The following is a 24,609-nucleotide window of genomic DNA, read 5'->3' as shown; positions in this document are numbered from 1 at the left end:
TGATCAAGTCCATATATATGATAAGATGTATTCCTATAGAGAGATGAATAGCTTCCCTTTGCTCCCTCCATTCCAAGAACAGGTTAAATTCTCCATATTTACAGTATGTGACTATGATGTCATTGTATGTTAGAGACAGCTCAGAAGAGAAAGTGACCCATTCATAGCCTTGTCATTCTGCCTTGGGCAGGGGCGTTTATGCTCACTACAAAAAGTCTTTCAGCAACAATTAGCCAGTATATATGACAGCTTCTTTCCATTACTAATTTACTCTCAAAGTGAGAATGACACAAAATGTGTGGCATGTTGGGAACATTGATATAGCAATATAGCATAACTAGGTGCTGGATATACATTCACAGTGTTTAAATCAGCATTAAGTTGATATTTGTCATATGCCTACATGAAATAGGTGTACACATTGACCTTCAATTAATCGTTTTATTGTTTAATCACACAATGCCCTTTAATTGCCCTATTGTTTAATCACACAATGCCCTGTAATTAATTGTCCTATTGTTTAATTAAATATACAAGTTTATACAGGCCAAATACAATTCCTAATTTGCCTAAGTTTATACAGCTCTAAAAGGGTAGGATGAATTCTGCAGTACTATAGGCAGTCCGCCTTAAGCAGCCCCAACCCTTCAATTGAAACTTACTACAATGATTTGTATTTTAAGTTTTCCCGGATATCTCATATAGGCTATATGTTCCCTAATTATGCTTCTTTTCTGTCCTGGAAACCCAGACCTTAGCCGGAGGCCTAATATAGCAGTGTATTCTAAAAACCACATATAGACAATGAGGGTGACTTTATTAAATATTTTGGTTTTGGGGGGGAACAGTTCATGGCTCATTGAAAGGAAACTAATGAATAAATAATTATAAAGGTATAGGGCCTGTTATCCAGAATGCTCAGGACCTGGGGTTTTCCGGATAAGGGGTCTTTACTTAATTTGGATATCCATAATCTGCTAAAAATCCTTTAAATATTGAATAAAGCCAATAGGGTTGTTTTGCCTCCAATAAGGATTAATTATATCTTAGTTGGGATCAAGTACAAGGTACCGTTTTATTATTACAGAGAAAAAGGAAATTAGTTTTTTATTTGCTTATAATGGAGTCTATGGGAGATAGCCTTTCTGTAATTTGGAACTTTCTGGATAAAGGGTTTCCGGATAAGGGATCCCATACCTGTACTATCCATTAACAGAACAGTAAATAGAAAGTAAAGTCTTAACAGATAGAGGAACATTTATGGATGTTTGAAAGTACATTTTTATGATACTTGATTCCAAAAAACGTGACTGCATTTTCAATGTTTCTGTCGATTGGCAGCAAAAGAACAACCTGATCACATGAAGTGGTGGAAACAAACTCAGCGGCAATGAAAATCACATTGTTTTATTAATTATTATAAATGTAACTGTTTAGAAAATAAAGTAGCATGAATATTGGAAAAGATTTATTTTAAATGCATACGCAAGAATTTCTTTTACTCAAATCTTAAACATTGGATTTTGAAAAACTTTCATTCACATCTTAAAAATGTTAAATCACTTTAATTTTCATAAAATTGTTGAAACAAATGTGATTTCATGTTTTGCCGCTTAATGTTTTTCTTGTATCCTATTTGACCTCCTAATATCCAGTGTATCATGAATGATTTACATTTCACATGAAGGAAAAGTTCAAAGTATCCACAAAGAAGCGACTGCGCAATACGATTCAGACTTGGTTGTTTTATATATTCCTCGGCTTTGGGAACATCTTTAGTTGTGTAAATTCATTTAAAAAAAAAAAATATTGCTTGGCCTTAACCTTATGGCAGTATTTCATGTTGTACGGGGCTAATAATGACTTTATTTCCAGCTGTTGCTCCCCAGCTCTAATCTCTACAGACAGAACATTTGAGATGTTTATTCGAGCTGATTAAAAATACATCTAAGCATAAAATACTTATGAATACTCATGGATGCGTTAGTAATCTTGCATTATATGGGCTTCACTTTTTTTTCTTACAGTATGAGGTAATATTCACAAGAAAAGAGAATTTTGATAAATAACCCAATACATTTTTTTTTATAATGGTGTGAATATTCTGATTTGATACACAATAAGGATCTAGAAACATAGTGCTGTATATAAAAATGTATAGCATCAAAGTGACATGTTAAGGTAGATGGGATTGAAAACAGCAAAATCCTTCAAATGAAAATTTTACATAGGCCCTATAGATCCAGAGGAATAAAAAAAATAATTATAATGAGGCCTTCAACCTACAAACAGGGCAAATGGATTTTTTTTGGATCAGCATCACTTATTTGGGGTTTTCCAAACATCATAGAGATTATTGAGTACAATTAGCTGCATTTCAAATGCTTGTTACAACTACATTTATTCCAGCTGCATGCAGCCTTAAACATCTTTAGAGAGAATAAGTCATGCAGATTTTCATTAAAATCAATGACAGAAGGCATAGGCGGAGGGTGAATTTTTTGTTTAGGGAGGCTAAAGATGGGCCATACATAGACTGACCTAAAGCTAATGTGAGACTTCCAGGGATACTGTGCAAAAGTGTGGGTGGGAGTGCTTTTTTCACCCTAAATGCTTAGGATGTAAAGGTATTATATATACATGCACTTCTGTGAGGGGTTCTCCATCCATTTGTGTTCAGTTAACTTAAATGTGTTTTAGTTAGTTTTATAGCGAGGAAGGCAGTGGGTACTGACATCCAAGGCACATTATATACAGTAAGATGCAGACTATATTTACAAAACCAACACATTATATACAGTGAGAAGCAGTGGGTACTGATGCAGATATTCAGGCCCATGCACTATAACACTGGCACTGATACACAACATTGGCTCCACTGTAACTAACTAGTAATGAACAAACCAATGACAAATGTAAGAAAAATAGTGCAAACAACAATAAAAAATATATACAGTAAAAGCACAATGAGCTTTTTCAAGGGGAAAGAACAAGGTTGATAGGGATATAATAGATGTTAGTTGACATCTGATTGGAGAAGCCACAAGAAGAATGATCCAGTCAGAGCACAGCTGATTACAACAGAACCGGAGCTTGCAAGAAGATGCAAGAATGCAAGAAGATTTCTCTAATGTAAAGGTTTCAGAGCAGTGCAGAAGCAGAGTGATTTTTTTTAAGGTGCCAAGCAGGCTTAACATCCCCTAACCTTATTGAAAATCTACCTATGACAGAAGGCATGGCCAGGCTTAGATATTTATTCATTGGCTGAAAGACACCAGCAGAGAAAGTGGAAAAACACCAGAAGAGAAAACTATGCTATGAACATTAAAGCTGGCCATATACTAGAAGACCAGGGCCTGATTTGGCCACCCATGCACTGGGCCAAATTGGATCACTTGGCCTACAGACCCATTTGATGAGGACCACATCAATGTGCTGATGCCCTCCTTAGCAGAATCTAAAATCAAACCTGCTGATCAGGCCAGGACTGGCAGTCTGTGGATTCTGGCAAATGCCAGAGGGGTTGCTGTAAGATGCCATAGACAGTCACTATTAAGTGGGCTGATGGGGGGCAGTTTGGGACTTATTGTACTTGAAATGCCAGGGCCAATTTTGAATCCTAGTCTGGACCTGTTACCCTGTTGCCCATTTTCAGCCAGCTATGGATCGGACAGGCTTGTCTTTAGGCCCCCTATACTAGCCAACTTGGTCTGAAAGGACCAAGTTGGCAGCATTTATTGGCTCACGTATTCCCACATTTATGCCAATGCTACACAGGTCTGATTTTTTGGCCAGTGGAAGAATGCAGGTGGAGAAGCAGCCCTTACGCTGGCACGCGCTTCCTACTTTGCCTGCACTTTGACAGATATCAGCTCTGAAATGCAAACTCTTAAATTTCTTTGCTGATACTCACCGTGGGTTGCACCCGGCTGACACAGTGGTTCCAGGTGCAGGCAAGGTGGGAGGCTAATGGCAGTGAACTTTCAGCTGAAACACAATAAGGGCACCAGTGATTCTTGAATGCAAACACAAACATATTCATTTAGGAGTATGAAATAAACAGATATGCAGGTTTTACACATATCACAGGTGTCAGGCATAGACTTACGGATACTCTTTATACACAATATTCAGCTCTGCAGGGTCAATCAAGGCACAATCGAGCTTTTGGAATTCTTCCTCCAAGTGGAACCCCAGTAAATTCTCTCTAGTGAGTCTGTATACTTGGTCCCACTTGGCAGTGCACACGGGATCTTAATACCACTAACGTTCCTTGTTGGAGCTGAAGGTAGCTCACTAGCTTGCCCTGTCTATCACACCTAGTGCGACCTATTAATGAGTATAGCTTTACACTAATTAGGCCCCTATTTGACCTAGGTTCCACTGTTCCAACCTGCCTGCCAGGGAAAAGAGGCAACCATTTTACCAGTCCCCTACACAATGAAGAATAACTGAAATAACATATTGTACGGCTGTTGAACATAGGGTCCTGGGATGGACATGGCCCTCTAGAAGAATTTTATAGTTCCTAGGGAGCTCTACCTAGCTCTTCATGTGATAGCAGTCTTTTATTTAATTTACCCATTTTCTGATTTAATTTACATGATTACTAAGTATGCCTCAGTAGGCTCAGACAAAAAGAAAATGTATAGCTTTTTAAATTGGCTACAAATTCAGCATTTCAACAGGATATATAAGAATGAAAAATAGTTTTTACGTTATTGCCTATAAACTACTAATATTGCGTATACAGCTGCAGGGTTACATTGCTTTATGAATGACAGTATAGCAAATGTTACGGCAACCTGCAGCTCTCTAAACGGGACACATATTACATACAGTACAGTACAGTGCAACAATGCCAGAAGATATACTGACACTTTTTAAATTGGGTTTTGCTGATATAAGTCCCCGAAATGTCTTCATGGTGTCTCTCTGTGAATTTGTTATTTCTCTAACCAACCATGATGCCTATTAATTTAAAACTCCCCTGGAAAAATTCATTCTGCTCTTAATTTATAGCGGAAGGGAAAGGGAAGTATAAAATAGATCTTAAAATTGGATTGAAATGAAAACGTTCCTCTTCACAGAATTGAAATCCATAATGTAATAAAAGTGGACAGACTAATGCAAAATACAGTATTGATTAAAAGGGAAAAGGAGGAACTATTTGTTCGGCGACCACTTCTCTTCAACTATTATCCGCACATATTCAATTAAAACAATAAATAAGCTCTGCCACCATTCACTTGAATGACAACCAGGTTGAAGCAGTTTGCGTAAATGAACAATAACATTTCAGACAGAGATGAGTTGTGTCTCAACTAAAGTAATTAGAAGAGATGCTCCTGCCAAGTGTTTAGAGCTTCTGGAAAGTTTGTGCCTATTAAACTTGGCTGAGTTAATGACTGGAATATACTAATGGAGAAATATTGTCTGTGGCAGATGCGCAATTCTCATCCCCACCCTTTTCCTGCTTTACACATCACCTTGTGCCACTCTACTGTATAATATTCCATTTGTTTCTCAGATACGGCCTCAGACTTGGCATCATAGTCCCCACTGACTCTTCATGATTTCACCAGACAGGCATGGTTTCACAGCGAATTTCCACATTTCGCCACGGTGAAACTTCCATGAAAACTCATTGTAGAAATATTTTTTTTGTTGCGTGTCAAATTGGGCACCGCTGCGGAAAAAAAGCGCAGACAACAAAAAAAAGATGCGACAAATGCATTTCGCTAATTTTTTTGCCGTTTTGCGAATTTTATGGCAATAAAAATTCACACTATTTGTGATGTGCGGGTCTGCCTGAAACCCGAGGGACAGCCACACAAGATTTGTGGATCGCAGGCAGGTTTGGGCCGCGCTTTTCCCACCACCCTCTCTGGCCGTGTAATTATTATACCCCTCTTCTCTATAAAGCCTACATCTAAATACCTTAATAAAACATACTCAGAACTGTTTAAAGGCTGACAGGTGCACCAAATATAAAAGTCTGCCTGGCATCCTTTCCAGGTGTGCTGCCCCTATTGACACAGGGTGCTGAGGGAACCCTGGAGCTCCTGGTCAGGTGGTGGCAGTAGCTTCAGGGTTCCCCTGTAACGGATGCAGGGCCTGATTTGGAATGGAAGGCAGGAAGGACTGGCGCCAAGCACAACTATACTGTGGAAAGTGGAAAGAGTGCATTTTAATGCATGTGCCTTTAATAAAAGTGGTTTAATGCACAACTTACTGCAGGCAAAAGTGCAATTTGCCCACTGCCCTTGTGGACTTAAATGAGCCCTGTAGCTTCATCAGTTTTCAATATTTGTTTTTTTCAAGATAATTCATTGTGGAATTAAAAAGAAAAATTTAAAGCCTCTTAGCCTTCCCTAAAAGTTGTTGATTGATGGAAACAGTAAAATCATCCACACACAAACACAAAAGTGGTCATTTACCATTGCAAGTGCAGTTGTGGGCCTTTAAATTTGCCCCATTCATTACAGTAGGTACTTGAGTTAACATGTGCTCCTTGCACTTCAGTATAGCTACGTTCCTCCTGTCTCATGTTCTGAATCCAGCACTGCTGTGCCTATTACCATAGGGATCCCTGGAACTACTGCAACCCCCTGCCCAGGCAGTAGCTCCACGGTTCCTACAGTCATTAACAAAAAAAAAACACTAAATTTTATTCCAAAAGCAACCAAATTGCTCAACCATATTACTGTGTGTATAAATGTCTGCTGAGCTGTTACAGCCTTGTATAACTATTCTGGAATCTCTTCATTCCTAATGTATGTAATGATGATGTTATTATGGCTGGCACATGTTGAGCTTTACATATTTGGAGTCAGTATCCTCAAGTTTAGAGAGCTATACAATATTTTAAATATTTAAACATTTTCTAAATAGCTGAAATATCATTTTCATGTCCAGGGAAACCTAATTGGCCAGTGTTCTACTGTAAAAGTACAACCAGATGTGACTTGGCTGTAACGTAAACAGAAACCTAGCATGGTCATACACTATTTTATATTATTTCCAGACGTACATGTGTTTATTTTGTGATCATATACCCATCAAAGCACTCTGAAGTCTATCGAAGAAAGGATATCAGATGTAGGAGGAGCCAGTGAAGGATATAGTAAGGATGCATGCAGGGTAAAAGAAGGACATATTTTCAGTAAAGCATTAGACTGCTTTAAAGGAGTGAAAAATAGAGTTCTGTTATTTATTTTTTAAAGGATCTGGAAATAGTTTAACTTTCCCTCCCACACAGCAGGAGTAGGTTTGTTCTGTATATTATACAATACGCAGAAATAGGAAAAGATTCTGTACTGACAACACTACACACTTTCCAAAAAAAAGTGTAACTGTATTAAAATACATTAGCTCCACTGTGGAAATACTTATCTTAAATCACACTGCGGTCTGTCCTGCACCCTCTGAACAGGTGGGCGACTAGAGTTGGCTTCTGAGACTCCATCACTAAAAAACTCTTTTTCACTGTTGCTGCATCTTATCCCCTAGAAAACACCAACCTTCCCCAGAACTTTAGGTCTACAAGAACTACCATTCCTCCACTTCCATCAATACCAGGGAACCCCAACTCTGACTCCAAGTTGCACATATAAGGATAAGCCTTTTTCTTGGAAAGAATATTTATAAATTGCTAGGTTTATATGAGGACTCTTGCCACCATATGTAACAAAAGGCACTAAGTTTGCCCACCCAGGTGCAGTAATCCACACCAGCCAAAAAGATATTTGCTTTTATACAGATGACCAAAAACATGCTGCCTACTGATTGGCTGCTAGGGGTTTGACCAAAGCTGGACAGACAAATAGGGTAAAGTAATAAAAGCTGTTACAGGAAAAATATTCACAATACAAAAAGTACAAATGTTCCTTTACGCAAATTTAATGTAGTTTTTACAAACCCATAAACTGTTTTGTGACCACTGCTGCCAGCGGAAGAAAGATTCAATAAACTTAAAAAGTGTAACCACCACAGTAATCACACAAGTCCAATAAATAAGTCCAATAAATGCTACAAGGAAATTGAAACAATCTGACTGCATTGTGTTAATGGGTTGTAACAAAAATGTTGCTTATTAAATTCAGATTAATCAGAAATATACAATACAAATCTAGCATGAAAGGACATGAATGATTCTTCTCTGTTTGCTTGAAAACAGTTCCAAATGTATGTGATGACATAGGGTGGATTAATATCACACCTATGTAATGTTCTTGCCTCAGTAGGATATTCATTTGTATTGGATAAACAATTCTGTTTTTGGCCATGAAAGCACAAGTAAAGGCCATATATATAGTAATAAAAACAGAGTCCATCTGTGTTTGGATGCCTTGTTTATAGCGCAGCAAATGCCAGACGTACAGAAGAGTTTTGTTTACAGCTACATAAACTAAATCTCTGTGTTATAAATGTTATACATGCATATAATATGTGTGTGTGTATGTATAGCCCCAAAGAGAGCCTCAGTTGTACTGGCACAAAAACTTAATTATACTTTAATGGGGGACATATTGGGGGGCCCAGGTGGGTATGGGGAATGAGCTTTATTGCAATCAGTAACCCATTAGTCTCTGCACAAATAAATTTGGGGCCCTTACATGTTTAATAAACATTACTATTTGGGTCAGCGGGCTTTGCCCCCATACAGTGTGACTCGGTATGCCTCAGACAGCACCAGTATATACTGTATACAGCGTATAGTTTTTTCTTTCAGTTTCAGAGTAGTAGTGTGTGGACTTAAATTGCATATTGAAGAGATTGCATATAGTCATTTTCTATTGGGGTTGGCCTGTATTTTACCTGCCTGACCAGTAAAAATGATACCTCATGCCATGTTATTAATAGCAAAGGCTGGTATTTTTTCTTGGGAAAGGTACCTTTGTGTCACATTTGTAGGAATAGGGAAACGATCTGCTCCCTCTGGAACCACAGGATCTAATATTAAGAGCACATAAGGGTTATTGACTAATGTAGCTGCAAGTGCTGCCATGCTAATACAGACAAGATTACAGTTGCATATGCCATTCAATAAAAGCTACTGGCATCCAAACATGCTCCTTGCACCTCTGTAGCGTTGCTGTTGGTGCCACTGCAGCCATCCTGCCTCTTCTGCTGAATTTTGCACAAGTGCGCCTATTGATATTGCGTCAACCCTGTTGCAACCGCCACCCTAGAGAAACTGCAACTCCCTGTGTGGTAGGAATTATCCTGCAATACACTGTTAAAATCCATGGTGATCTCCATCTGCACTTTGTACACCGCACTCCATTTATAATTCAAAGTGCATCCCATCAACTTTTTTTTTTTTTTTAAAAAGTACTTAAAAAAAAAAACCTGGGTCTTTAAGAAATCTCTCTCTCTGTATCTCTCTGTCTTCCCTGCTGCTGCTATTGCTGCTATTATCACACAGCATGGTGAAATTTGCACCAATTAAGTGCTGATCACCAGGGCCAGAAGAGACACCTGCCTAGGGCGGAACAGTGAGGGGGTGCTAGGCAGGTACCTCTTTTGCCATCGCTTAGTCGGGGGTTTTCTCTTACCCCTGTCACTGATTTCCTGCCAGTCCCCCCCTCCACTTTGTCCCTGCACATTTGTATGTGGCTTGGCCCAACTCTGCTGACCGCAAAGCCTAGCCGCTGTGTTTACAGACAACAACTTTTCAACGCATAGTTAATGTTTTGGCAAAAAATGTAGCATTTTCTAAACATTACTACATAAAACACATACAGATGTATCTGTTGTCTTAGAAGCACTTCAGCAGGGACATTCATTGAAAACTGGCAGCAGCTATAGATAGGACACACCTGAAAATGAAAACAGCACATAAAACAAATAATGCTGGTTATTGATATGGATGACTGCATGTGTACCTGAAGCTTAACAGCCTCAGAAACAGATTGTGAGCACAGTACGTAGGACAGTGCTGTCCGACTTATTACCTGTAATGGGCAGATTATTTCTAATACAGCATGAAAATGATTGTCATACAGTGAAGTCAAGGGAGCCTTTGAGCAGTCTGAGGGCCTTAATCATTTGAAGGGCCACATCTGGCTTTGGGCCTCTAGTTGGGCAGCTCTGGGCTAGGATAAGAAACAAATGGCCAGTGGTACTAATGGTTGAGGTGCCACGTGTATATTGCTGATTTGGCACATTGTTCCTACAAACTGTCACATTTTTTGATGGCCATATGTACGTATTAATAGTTAGTACTTTATAATTGGGTTTAGACAAGTGCTAAAGGCCTACAACCTATCTCCGATTCCAACATTCAGTATCTCTTTCATCAACATGTCATTTTCTTACAGTTAAGGCTGTTTGCATTATGCCTTCATGCAACCCTAATCAGGCATTCTTGCAGTGTAATTTAGCAAGGTCATTTATTAGGATATTAGTTATTCTAAAATGACAGACCTGCTAGCTTTGCAGTATGGAAGTTGTCCATTAATTATATTTTATCTCCTGATTAGGCTCTGAAATTAACTTTTCAAATATTAACACAACTAAGATTAAATTTACCAAGGAACCAGACATTACTTTCGCTATACACAGCCACTGCATTGTATCATTTATGAGTCTGATAAGGCTCTGACATTAATTGCCTTGAGTTATTGTATGCCCCTGGGACAAGCACATTCTTTTTTTTATTATCTCAGGAAGGCTTCAACAAACTACAAAAGAATGTACTGAATATAGTGTTATTCCATATCTCCAAAATAAATCCTTATGGCTAGTAAATTACTTCTGGAATTGCCAGTTCTACCATTCTCCATGCAGTGGGGTCAGTACATGTTCTACCATAAGATTTACAGACTCTCCATAGTTACCCCTCTTAAAAAAACAAGCAGTTCCTACTTACTAATCATTTGAATTTTTTCTACCAATTTTTTTATTCATTCAGCAAGTTGATCATAGAGGGATTTCCTGAAACCCGTGTTATAGGTTAGAGTTCTCAAAGAACTTTAAAATAACAAAAAAAAAGAAATTGATAAATATGCCAGTTCAGAAAAGAACATTTTCTTGGCACTCAGGAAAGTCAAACTGTTGGGAATCTTTTATGATTTCCCAGTTAATATTTTAATAAATATGCTTCTTCGTTTTATTACTGAATTTAAGCTCTCCTTACCTGTAGGAAGGACTCCCTGCCCCAATGGAGAGGCCCCTCCCTATAAAGCACACGTCAGCCACACGGTATCCGTGAAATACCAAGCAATAAATAAAACCAAATCTGCTTACACATGAATTTTATTATCCACAAGAAAGAAAAGGGAGGGAATAACTATGCTGCCTTTGGGACTGAGGGAAAGGAATTTTCAGTAAGTAGAAATTCAGTCCCTCACGCCCCTCATGTCCCTACAGGCACAAGAAGCAGTATATAGCAGCTGAACTAATTACAGCTCTTCCAAATGCCACTTCCCCAGGCACATCGATATTCAACCTGTAATGTCTTGCAAAAGTCTTGACTACAAAAAGGTTCTGCATATCTGGTTAGGCCCGGATTAGTGGCCAGGCCCCAAAGGCCTGAGCCTAGGGCGGCATAAATTATGGGCCGCAGGTAAAATTCATCCTTGCAGCTCCCATATGGAACACTGGGGATGCAGAAAATTCCAGCACATCCCGTCCCCAGTGCTCCATATGTGAGCTACAAGGATGTGCATGCGTGCAATCCCAATGGGGGAGGGGTGGAGAATGGGGGTGGCCTCTGGGCACCCGTAAAAGAAATCTGGTGCTGTATCTAGTCCCAGAGTAATAGCTGCTCTCTCTGCCCATGAGGCTGACATTGCTGTTATCAAGTGAGCCCTTAATTCTTTCGGAACCACCTTACCCGCCTTCTGGTAGGCCAGAGAAGTAGTCTGCTTGTTCCAGCTACCAATGGTGCTCAGTACCTCCTCATGAGGATGAATCTGAAAATACGTCCCCTTACATAAGACTGGAGTTCTCCCACTCGTCTTGCCAAGCAAATGGCCAAGAAAAATGCTGTTCAATTGTTAAATGAAACAAAAGAATCCTCACTCAAGGGCTCAAATGGGGGCTTTTATAAAGCTTTCAATACAATGTTGAGATCCCAGAGAGGAATACACTTGAAAGTCTCAAATTGTAGACTGCTTTCAAAAATCTTTTGATTAGAGAATGCCCTGCCAAAGACTTCCCCCTATAAGCTCCTAATGCCACCACCTAAACCTCAAGCCAAATTTTTAATTAAATCCTGTCTAAAGGAAGTCTAACATGAGAAGCCAGCATTGGGGAAAAAGCTCTATCCCCGCACCAGGAACTGAATATGTTCCAAATTCTTTGGTAAATAAAATGATCTCTGTAAAAGAGAATCGATTACCTTAGGAGAAATACCTCGCTGAATCAATATACTGTAGGTCTTTCAGTTTTTAAGCCATTAGTTTTAAGGCATTGGGATTCTGGTGTAACACTGGCCCTTGGAACAAAAGATCCGTTCTCTTTGGTAGAGGCCAGGGTGGACAGGTTGACATCTGTACAAGATCTTTGTACCAGGCCCTCCTTGGCCAAGCTGGGGCAATTAAAATGACTGTTGTCTGATCTTTTTGATAACTCTCGCTATTATTGACAAAGGAGTTAAAATGTATGCCAGACTGAAACTCCACGGCTGGACCAGAGCGTCCACAGCAACTTCCCATTGATCTGATTTGAGAAAAACTTTGGTACCCTTTTGTTTTGGCTTGTGGCCATTAATATGTCCCAAAATGCACAGATCTAAAGGAAAGGTGTCTGCCATTATGTTATTATTAAATAAATTTGTAATAAGTGCTTTGCCTTCTTTTTTTTTTTTTTGAAGCACAGTGCCTTTTACACAACCTATTCGGGATGGGCAGATACTCTGGCAAGTGGGTTTTTTGTCTAGATTATTTGTGCACAACTATTAATAGTAATGAATATTTGCAGTAAGCCCATACTGAGTACACAGCTTGGCATTTTGTGGCTTTGAGCCTTAGCAATATAAACATTAGTAATAGTCTAAGCAAAGCCTGTGGCAGATGTTTCCATTGGGCTTTGCAGAGACCATTTCCAGACTTGTCATTAGAAAAATTGTTTCCTTGGAAAACATTCTCAGATTTCTTTTAAGAAATATGGCTTATGGCTGTTTCTGTGAGGCAGTTCTTATATTTTGCTAAAAAAAAGTTTCAGCTGTAAAACATTGCTGTAATGTTGTTCATTTTTTGTGCAAATGTTCAAGTCCCTCCTCCAAGATGCAGTGAATTTCCTTGTCAACTTTTCTGGTGGATTTCTGTATTTTGTCCGTTATGGCACTTTAGTGTTCATGTAAATACAGGTGAGAAAATGCCCATTTGCTTTATTTTCTCACAACTGCACTGTAGCAACAATTTTGACACAAACAAGGCACCTTATTAAGAATGTTATTTCAATTTTATGGAATTTTCCAGTTATTTTTCTGCTTGCCTTTTGAATTGACCCTAAAAGTATCACTTGCTCGACTGAGACAGATTCTAGTGATGTTTCTGCATTATAGCCTTTATTTACTTGTATCTCCCATGGATACGTTTAATTCAAATTCGAGAGCGTTTCAGTATAATTATATCAGACATGTGAGCATTGTATTGTGAGGTGACATGTGTGTAACTACAAAATTATATCCATTCATGTAAAATAACTTCCACGTTCAGTCAGTGACCCGCCACTATTTAAAGGAATGCTTTTTGCAGACAAAAACGTTACAACCCATTGGCCTTTTTTAGCTTATTCGAGTGAAAATACATTTTTTTCTCTGCCTATCTTCCTTTCTAATGCAACCCATGAATGTACACTGAGCATTGTAACTCTCCTCTTCCCCGTAATAACTGCAAAACAATTTATTCTCCGATCTGGTCTACTGAACAAACCTAAATCACTGGGTTTAGTGTGAAATTGAAGAAAGCTCCGCAGAAAGAAACTAAAATGTCAACTCCCTGTTAGTTCTTTAGTAAACGAATGCAGGATAGGTGATGTAGCCGCAGCAGAGGGTGGGATTCTGGCCATTTTCCTACAGCAGGATACTTGGATGTATGTATGTATGTGTATGTCTGTATGTATGCAAGTATGAATGTATGTATGTATGTATGTACGTAAGTATGTAAGAATGTATGTAAGTATAAAATCCAAATCTTTCTCTGCTGGCTCCAATGCAGTCATTTTATAAAAAAAAAAAAATATATAAAACCTACAATCCCCATCTGTTAATATTACCCTAACTTTTCTCTTGTCTCCTTAATAGATTATATTAGGCTTTAGAAATAAAATGATTAAGTGCCACCTCAACTGTTAAGTGCTTAATATATTTATGGGCTCTAGAAAGTAAATAAGCAGAGTCTATTCCCAATTATAAGATTTATACATAGAGATTTGCATACAAATCACTATGAATAGTAAAACACAGTTGGTCGAGTTGCTTGGTTTAGACTTAGCATCCCCAAAACATCCCAGCACAGCAATATATCTAACAGGATGGCAGGTTTCACAGCTGACATCTTGACAGTTTTTATACCGGAAGAAATTGCTAAATGCACAAAAGATATTTCCTATGGGGTTTTCATTGCGAGCATAAAAATCCTACCGCTCCAAGAAGCTGTTTTATTGTCAGATTCTGTATTTAAAATATCCAAAAAGAATGCACCTTTTTTTATTGAGGTTTGAGATATGCACATTTGCACTGGATGTTTAATTAAATTTATACATCTTGTTACATTGGGGCCTCATATTTTTTCAGCTTGGAAAGCCGCTGAGTTGAGTTATAGGATTTTTATGGCCCGGAAAGCAATGTTGCATTTTGGTATAGAGATAAAAACTACAATAATAGGAAGGGCTTAAATGTTTTGTGTTGTTTCATATTTGGCATTTGTAGAATTCAAACTTATGAAAACAAAAACCTTTTACGAGTGTTGTTTTATACTTATAGCAGAGTCGATTTTAGTTTCAGTATGTTTGAACAGATTGTTTTCTAAACAAACTTAAAGGAGAAGGAAAGGTAAAAACTAAGTAAGCTTTATCAGAAAGGTCTATGTAAATACAGCCATAAGCACTCACAGAAACGCTGCACTGAGTTCTCTATCAAAAGAAACACAGGATTTCTTGCCTCTTTTTTTGTAAACATGATGTTCTAGTGTCTAACTCTTGCCTCTCTCAGAAACTGCCTTAATTCCTGGGGCCAGAGTCTGCGGAGTTCCCTCCTCTCTCCCCCTCTCCCCTCTCCTGCTCCCCCTCCCACCAGAATGATAAGATCTCCCTCCCCCCTCCCTTAGGAATGTGTGATCTCAGCAATAACGGCTAGAGTGCAGGCAGGAAAGCAGTAAAATGCCAAAATGACTTTCCTTCTCCTTTAATGCAATGGCTGTATAAAAAATAGAAAGATTACAGTAACATAACTGGAGCATATATTTAACAAGAACAACAGATCACATGTTTTATGATGCCAGGTAAGTCTAGGGGTCAAAAAGGAAAGCTTTTGGATAGGTTTTCTCATGTTGCTTTTGGCTATCTAGCCCCTATGTTCAAAATTATCCTTTCAGTTTTACTGGAATCATATTTATATTCAGCCTTCTATTAATAGCATCTACTGATCTCTCTCTTTATTATTTTCTGCTCTCCAACTATTATTCTATATGTCTTCTCCCTTAACCCTCTAAACGTTTGACACAACAAGAATTCTCTTTACCTAGAAGACTTTCTTCACACTATCTTCTGTTGAGTTTATCATCAGCCTATTTAATTTAATCTTCCCTAGAAACAGATCTGCACTGAGACCCACTTAGGTAAAATGCCACTTTTTGCAACCTCCTTGCCCATTTTGCAGCCATAACACAGTAGTTTACTAGCCAAGGCTGAACATGAACATAGCAATTATTTAAGTTCAGCAGATCCAGAGGAAGGTTTGCGCCATGGCACTGGAGTAAGGGAGCACATTTTCCCTGAATACTTGGACTGATCCCTGGAACCAATAACTTTGGATGTTTTCAGCATTTAACTATATTTTAATTTTATTAACTCTCTTCTAAATAGACAATTCCTTTCATCACTTCTCTTGGGAAATCTCTGTACAGGCCATGGTGGTTTTACTGCACATAAGTCTTATTTCACCAGATATTTTCATCAGGGTTGCTGCCATGAAGCTGCTCCTAGTAAATTATAGAGATGACAAAATTCAGATTTTTAAAATTGGAATTTCACCTCTACTAATGCAGAGAACGCTATTGTGCTCTAGCAATGTGGCCCCCCTGGCCCCTTTTTGACACGGGAAAGCTAAGTGCGAGGGGGGTGGGTGCATCAACTTGGCCACCGCAGGCAGCTAGGACCCCTGAGGAGGCTCTGATTTTCATACACATTATATCTATCATATCTTTTCTATAATAAATAGCCTTCATAAAGCCATCCCTCCCCTTAGTATAAACCTACTTGCTATTCTCTTAACTTTGTGTTTTTGTACACTGGTGCCCAGGATTAAACCTCATCGTCATAATGAAAGTAAGCAAGAAATCCGGCTCATTCCAGTATTAAGGTAATTGAACTGGTCAGCTATGATAAGTGTTTTCCATGCTGTGTGGTAACATGGCAGTATTGAATTTAACTGGATTTGGCAGGAATGAGTATTATAATGTTTTAAGAGTTTTGATGTAGAATGATATTGATGATAAACTGGATCTAGCTTTCTATCTATTTAGGGCAGGCTAAGTTCATGCATAGCCTAAGGGTTCATTTAAGATTTTACAAAGAATACATTGGCCCAATGATCAACAAGGTCTGACATCTAGCTTTGATTTTGATTACATTTCACATGCTTTTAATTATCTGTCGGTCCTGCTAAGCGCTGGATAATATTTCCATGGTTTTAATCAGCATGTTTAAACAAATGTGCTTAACCACATTCTTTGGGATAGATTTGCCTGTCCAACTGCAGCTGATCCTGGGGGACATTTTTAAATGTTCATCAGTTGTGAATAGAATTTTCTATGGAAATGTAACAGTCAGTTTTGATTTTTCAGTAATATAAAGATGGTTTTTGACAATAAACACAGGAGGGGTTAATGAAGGGAGGATTAGGCATTAATATAAAAGGTAGTGGAGTTGTGAGGAAAGGAACCAAAACCAGGAACTAGACTGAAGGGAAACCAAGGTCACGGTAAATAAATCTGCGATCATTGAAGAAGAATTTAAGGAAGCATTATTGCATAGGGAGAGAATAAACAACAATAATATAGATGTATGAGGGTGGGAACGAGGTGCAGGGACAAGGAGTAGGTATTGGAAGGCTAAATATCTCCTCTGCTTTGCAATAAACAGTGATTTGTATTAATGTATGTGTATATACAGTATACTGTGCCTATATTGTTCTATCTCATGTTACCACCAGATTTGCAGAAGCAGCTATTAAGCTTCATATACAAAGGCCCCCAGACAGAAGTGTAATAGCAATAAAGGACACAACTGTATGCCCCTATGTGCCCCTATGTGCTCATGCAGCACGCACTTCTGGCTCCGCTCTACAACTCGTATGTGGCATAAGGTGCAGCATCAGCAGGTATAGGGCATCCTCGTCATTACTGCCTGCCTTACTGCAGCCTGTGTCCATCAATTTCCCCTAACTTACTCTTCTGAATGGCCTACATACCTCCCCCACCCACCTTACCAAAATGTGAAATATTAAATATCAAATCTATTAGCATCTGTGCTGCATTGTAAGTCCTACAAGAGTTATATTGCTGAACAAAAAAAAAGTCTATATGTGAAATGTTCTGTTCTGTTCTGAGTCTAATGTGTTTTCTACCACCATTTTCTAACCTTAACTAGTTAAACAGATACCTAAAACCAATTCTGACGCACACTGGACCTCCTCTTACAAGCACATTACCAGAATGGTGCAGTCCTATCGCTCGGCTACTTACTAGTCCCAAAGCTTATGGGGTAAGTGTCTGTGTATAAATATCAAAGGGAATAAACAATGATTCAAACCTTACAATGACAGCATAATATCTTACATTGATGGGTTTATTATGGGATAACTTTAATATCCTACAACATCTTTAATATGAACGATGGCTTTATCACCTATGATTCCTGCATGACTGATGGAGACACAGAACATGTCCATTTGGCACAAAATGATACAACTCTACTGATGCATGGGAATAACTTAGAATCAGCCTTAGCTTAGGTTTATCTGAAAATATGTGGCCAGTTTATTCATGATCATTTTAAATATGCCGGTAAAAGGGGTAAATGAGTTGCATTGTCTGTGTAGTAAAATTAATCTTAGGGTAATGGCAAACAGGGCACTTTTTCCACCACTGACGCCACCTCCCATTCACTTAAATGGAAAAAGTATGGCAGCACTGTGATTTTTAGCTTGATAAATGCTCTAGTCAGTATTCAGGTAAATGGGAGATGGCAGGGGCCATTTCTCTACTGACATTAAAAGATAGAGAAGGTGCTTAAACTCTTTAAGATTTCTCTGCCCTTAGTAAATTATACAGACATATTCATATTCTCCTGCATTTAGAAACCTGTGATTGTATGAAAGGATATTGTTATGTTGCATGTAGTTCAATATCTCATGTGATGTATGAATAATTTTCAGTTCTTGAAGAGCAAAAAATTAAAGTAATTCATTTATGTTAATTGAAAACTGGTAATTCCTATGCAGTGCAAAGGCTCAATTTGAAGAGGTCAATATTTTTAGTAGTGTGTTTGCAGATATCTTTTACTAGTCTCCATCCAATCTGTTGTTTGCAAATGAACTTTAGATAACACCATAAATATCCATAACAAGAGTCTGAAAGCCCTACAGGCCTTTAGGGAAAGGCACACAACTGTGATCCTCAGGCTCACCCCAAGCCAACTTCATTCTTAGAAAGTGGCCTACTTTTGACCATGACTTTACAGATAAATCTAGATGACAATAACAATGGAAACCTTTGTCTGAAGCCACAAGGTCCTTTTGGTTTCACTTGTATGAATGAGTTACAAAAAATGCAACATCTTCTCCTCTCAAGCAAAGGTAAGTCCATTGTCAAGTGAGTGAACATGCTATCAATGGCCAAATACACCCGTTTTGCTTTCCATACCTTCGTCTCCTTTGATGAAACATTTCCTCAATACTATGCTTTTTTAAAATTAGTCTTAAACATAGGTTAATGTTACCAAGAGTATTCCATGTCCATGTTTACTCTGGCTTGACAAATATACAATGGCTCACTCCCATCACTGATTTATGCATGGGCCTGATGCAATAATAACTCTACAGTATAATATATACCATTTGCACTATTAGTTATTCAGCGCCCTTTGGGCCAAAAAGCTTTGGTTTCTTAAAACGTGGAAAAAGACAAAATGAGCTGTAAAGGATAACGGTTACTTGTGTCTCGACTAAACAAATGTGTTTTGCTTTTCTGCCAGATTCACCAAGTCAATCAGAGAAGCCGATTATATTTCTGCTTGAAAGTGGTTTCCTCTAGATTTCTAATCAAGGAATAACTAAATAAATGATTAGGCTGTAACTGTAGATGGTGTGCCTGAGAACTACCTTAACTTAAGATTTATTAGCTTTAAACATTGTTTTTTTCTGGAGCTGGAGGCTTTCATTTGTACTGCTAAAGTGTTTAATACTTTTACATTAAGCTGAAAGGCATTCTAACTTCAGTTTTATTTCCTTAATTGTGCATATATTAGGCATAATGTTGCTTTATGTTCTTTCTCTACAAGCTACAGTATGGGAAAATGGGAGGGGGCTCATTCTTTGCCTTGACCATTTTTTTGCCATTTCCAGTTCTGGCAATGACCTTAATAACATCAGAGCAATGGCCACTGTCCTACCAGAGCCACTCTGCTGTTCCAGTAATGTATTGCTTGAAATTGGAAAGACACAAAGAGAATTATGGAATAATAATCAGAATATAAAAGCCAGGTCAAAAAGACCTTTATAGAAGTCAAGAAAGACCATACATTTATTATCTATACTCCAAAAGAGCACAGAAAAATAGGAATAATGTCACTGAATGTCAATTATTGCTTCATTAAGGATCAATTTGCGTTCCCCAGATTGGGTGAAGAAAATCAGTTTATTTGAAACTCTGCCAATTTTCTTAAGTTATAGCTCTCATATTTCAAAGGCAAAAGCCAGGGTGACCTGCCTGTGTCTGTGCTGTTATAGATACAGGCTTGGAGGTATTTTCAGATTCATTTCTGTTACAAGGTATTCTGATTTTAAAAATGTTCTTGCCAAAAATTGGAACTGCCATTATTTACTAAATATTTTTTTTTTTTTCAGCATTTTTAGATGTTTGGTTCTTCGCAGAACCATAGGATACCAAGACATATAAGTTCTGTAGGGAAAGCAAAATCACATCAAACATATATGTCATTATGTAATCATCTATAAGCAAATACAAAGAAAAACATTTTGGGATGACACTGATTAAACCGTGTATAATACTTATAAAACTGATTTCTCTTCCAAATTTAAACAAAATGGTAAGCGGTACACTAATGTATTGAATGTAAAGCAAAAATGTCTCTTTCTAGCCCCCAAAAAAACTTTTCCCTCATATCAAATATTATTGGCCCTATCATTATTTTTATAGTAGAAATGTGTGTCTACCATGTAACCACAGTAGTCTGTGTCAATTGTTTATCAAGCAAATGTCTTTCTGTGCAAGCAGGAAAAGCTAAAAGATGATGACATGGACTGCATAGTAAGCCATGATGAATTGACCACCAACTACGAGGAACCCGTGTCAACAGCAAGCCAGCCGAGAGAAATGAGAGTCCCAATACAGAGAGAGGGCAGAGAGAATGTGTATGAAGGTGACCTTGGACTGGGAAGTTATGACTTCAGCCTTGATAATACATCACATATCTCACCATTAGGCTCTGATGACAGAACTGCACATGTGTAACTGACTTGCATTTTTAGGAGCCAACAGTTTTCTTATGAAAGGTGCATTTACTGTTGGATTAGATATTTTTTACACCTGCATTATTAAGGGAAACTAGGTAAGTTATACCTAGTGCAAAATATGACCAAATTTATTCTTTCAAAAAGTGACACGATATTAATTTTGTAATCAATGATATATAGCTATGACCGATCTTTGTTCTTTCGCCCTGTGCTTGTTGGATATTATTATGTGGATGTTAAACTACACAGAGCTGACACCTTGGCAAAATACCCTAAAGCCATGTCAGGCTCTTCCCCTCACTTTGAGCTGCCAGCTGAGTTGACAGCAGGTTCTAATTGCTCCCTGCAGCCAGAAGCAGGAGTTTATAAACAATGATCTCTACTCAGCTGAATGGAAAATGACATTCCCCATTAAAAACATATATAAATATCTGTGGTGTTAGCACCCCGGGGAAAATAAAGTGTCACAAGTTAACAGGTGTTACCAAAACACTTCATACCTGTAAAATACCAACAGAAGGTTTCCATTGCCGTTATACAAAGAAGAATTAATCTATAGTAATAAGTCAAATTAACTGGCATTCTTAATTTAGAATGACATGTACAAAGATCTTTCTGGAGTTAAATGCCCTGGAATCTTGCTCCATTCAGCATAATCTGATGCCTCATGGAGGAAACATCGTCAAGGGAAAAAAGAATACAGCAAGTCCAACTGATATGACTTATTGCTATAGATATACCATGACCTGGATGAATGAGAACCTTCATAGACAAAGAAGAAGGCATTTTCAGCCATAATTTGGTTCTGCAGAGCAGACCTCATACATACTCCCTAGACTGTGCTAATAACTGCCAGTATACAGATTGGGAAAATATATAAAAAGCAATTTGAAACTCAGGTAAAACAGAGGTAATTATTTTGTAGGTTCCTTTGTCTGGATATATAGGTTAATGCTGGATGCATTAGTTGCCACAAAGTAGTTTAATTGTGATTTCTTTCAGGTAGACAGTGATCCTGTTAATGGGGTTGGATCCCTAGCACTTTACTGAGCACCCAGCAGTTAACTAACATATAATAAATAAATGTAGCTGTGTTGTGTGAGTGTCCTGTCCTCCAGTAATGCTTATTCACATAGTCAATGCATAAGCAAAACCGTTACACGTGGGGGCAGGTTTATAGAAGGCTTAGACGCTGAAAAGTAACCTTCTAAGATAGTCGATAAAAAAGATGTTGGTTTGGGGGGTAAAATACTCTTTAATAAACATGTTCCTTGTACCCCTCAATCAAAATTTCCCTGCCTACGTACATCACTTAGGGAGACATTTACACCTTAGCAATTTATTAAGCTATATATCAAGAACATCAGCAATATTTTCCTTGGCAAAGTATAATATATTAAAATATTTCTGTTCCCTTGTTTTTGGTTGGTGTCACACCAGGGGACTTTACCCTCCATCATTAGCTCAACTACTGTCTTGCTGGCTTCATATTCACTGGAGGGCAGCATTGCTGTAGGTTGGGTAGGCAATCCCCTGCACTTTCCCTTATCATTCATTTTGATTGGTTCCTGCCTCTTTAGGCAAGTACCTTTTAGTCTATTGTGACCAAGTGGTGTAAATCACATTGTCCCCAAGTCATATTTTATGGCCAGAATCATTAGCCATGCTGGTATAGTGAGATTATCAAGGACATAACTAAGTAAACATTTTCTTATGTGGCCTTGTTCCTCTATTTGTTTACGTAAGAAAAAAAGTTTTTAGTTTTAGCAAATATTTATTTATTGTCCCAAAAGCTGGTTCTGAACAAGATTTTTTCCTAAGTGGCCACTGCAATGGATACTGTCCCATATTCTTCTGTTGTGTATCCCTTATATACATCTGCTAACACTTCATAATGCCCACACAGCACATTATTGGGTGGCCTCGGACTGAAAACTGCTGCTCCAAAAAAAATGAATTTATTGTTGCTCTTTAGGAGCATTTCTGTAATGGGGAAAGAAAGGTCTAAATAATAGGCTAGTCAGTTCTACTATAGTTATACCAATTGCACTTTGCTTTAACCTGGAAAATGCTTTCTGCATTTTGATATTAAGATCTATTTTTTTTTACTCAATATTAGTTCAATGAATTGTGACCTTCAGGGAAAACCCATTCCATCCAGTTAATGATTTGGACAATAACTTTTTAAAGTTAATGTATAAGTTGAAGATGAGTTTTGAAGAAGCTTGAACTGAAATCTTAATTCCAAAACCAGCTCACTGTCAGTGGAACATAAAGTAAAAAAAAAAACTATTCCTTCAATATAAAAAACATTAAAACGGTCACGGTTTTCAGTATACAGATGCAGGTTATCATCAAAGCACAATAAATGCCTTGGGTCGTGTTTGTTTTGATGTTTGATACAGAAGATTTGTTAGCTAATTATTTGGAGAGAAAACAGAGCTAAACTGATGGTATTATGAAATAACAAAGGTAATGAAAAAAGCAGTATGGCAACTCCCAGCAACTCCCAGATCCTGGTTCTACAATGATCCCAAAAGGACTCTTCCAAATTTAGAACAAAGCAATCCTGCACAACATGCTTCATTTTGGGTAAGGATGTATGACATTATGGAAGGCATTGCTCAGTTATGTGTTTCCTATGTATCACAGGTCCCTGGCATAGGGCTGGGGTATGTGTCTTTATATCATTTTTTTTTTAAAAATCTACCTTGCATAATGTTATACCTCCATATATAATTAAAGGCATTACGTTTGTCCAGGTGCAGTAACCCATAGCAACCAATGAGATGTTTGCTTTAAAACAGGTGACCAGTACAGTCTATGTGCTTATTGGTTGCTATAAGTTACTGCTCCTGGGCAAACTTACTGCTTCTTATTACATAACCTTCATAACGAGTGAAGAATAATCCACCTTACTTGCAGTAAATGCTGCTGCTAAATTTAGGATATATATTTAGGTATCTAATAGAGACTGATGACTGATCACTTGCCCGCAGCTGATGGGTCCCACTAACAGCATCACTGAATTCCACATTCCACAGAATCCCATAGTATTAAGTGTCCCAGTAAAATGTTTGCTAAATTACAGATTAGTAAATTAAATAATAACATTTGCATTGCAACCCATTTCAGAAGGCAATGATGTAACTACAAGCAAACTAATATTTTTTTAATGATAGGTTGCCCCTTACTTATCAAAAATATCTTGTTGCAGAGGAAAAGCTGTCCTGACACAGAAGCTGCCTGTTTACATTGCGGATTTAACAAAGTGTGAAATTAGAAAAATGAACCCACTCTCTATTTATTATTGAATGAAAGAAAGTGGCTGAATGTTTTTGTGGTGAGCTCTAAACATAGGCGAACAGTGACTTTTTTGTTTGGGGAGGCTAAAGATGGGCCATACATAGACTGACCTAAAGCTAATGTGAGACTTAGTAGATTCGCTGCTGGTGTAAAAATGAACCTCCCAACTACCTTTTGCCGTTCCCACTGACTTCCAGGGTTACTGTGCAAAAGTGTAAGTGGGGGTGCTTTTTGTACCCTAAAATGCTTAGGATGTGAGGGGTTCTCCATCCATTTGTGTTTGGGATCAGTTAAAAATTCAGCTTAAATTTAGTTAGTTTTATAGCGAGGAAGGCAGTGGGTACTGACATCCCTGGCACATTATATACAATGAG

General features: G+C 38.0%; 1 protein-coding gene across 3 annotated transcripts in view; it reads left to right on the top strand.

Moving 5' to 3' along the window:
- The window catches only part of slc9a9 (solute carrier family 9, subfamily A (NHE9, cation proton antiporter 9), member 9), a 290,228-nt gene extending 265,962 nt beyond the window's left edge, over window positions 1-24,266 (top strand). For all 3 annotated transcript variants that reach the window (XM_031902407.1, XM_031902409.1, XM_031902410.1), the window contains exons 15-16: window positions 17,832-17,937; window positions 20,691-24,266. In XM_031902407.1, the coding sequence (XP_031758267.1) occupies window positions 17,832-17,937; window positions 20,691-20,927 (343 nt within the window). In that variant the 3' untranslated portion in view covers window positions 20,928-24,266. The remainder of the gene's footprint in view (window positions 1-17,831; window positions 17,938-20,690) is intronic.
- The last annotated feature ends 343 nt before the right edge of the window (window positions 24,267-24,609 follow it).

This window comes from Xenopus tropicalis, chromosome 5, assembly GCF_000004195.4.
Source record: "Xenopus tropicalis strain Nigerian chromosome 5, UCB_Xtro_10.0, whole genome shotgun sequence".
Taxonomy (NCBI): domain Eukaryota; kingdom Metazoa; phylum Chordata; class Amphibia; order Anura; family Pipidae; genus Xenopus; species Xenopus tropicalis.
The sequence above is the reverse complement of the archived record's forward strand: the minus strand, read 5'-3'. Positions and strand labels throughout refer to the sequence as shown.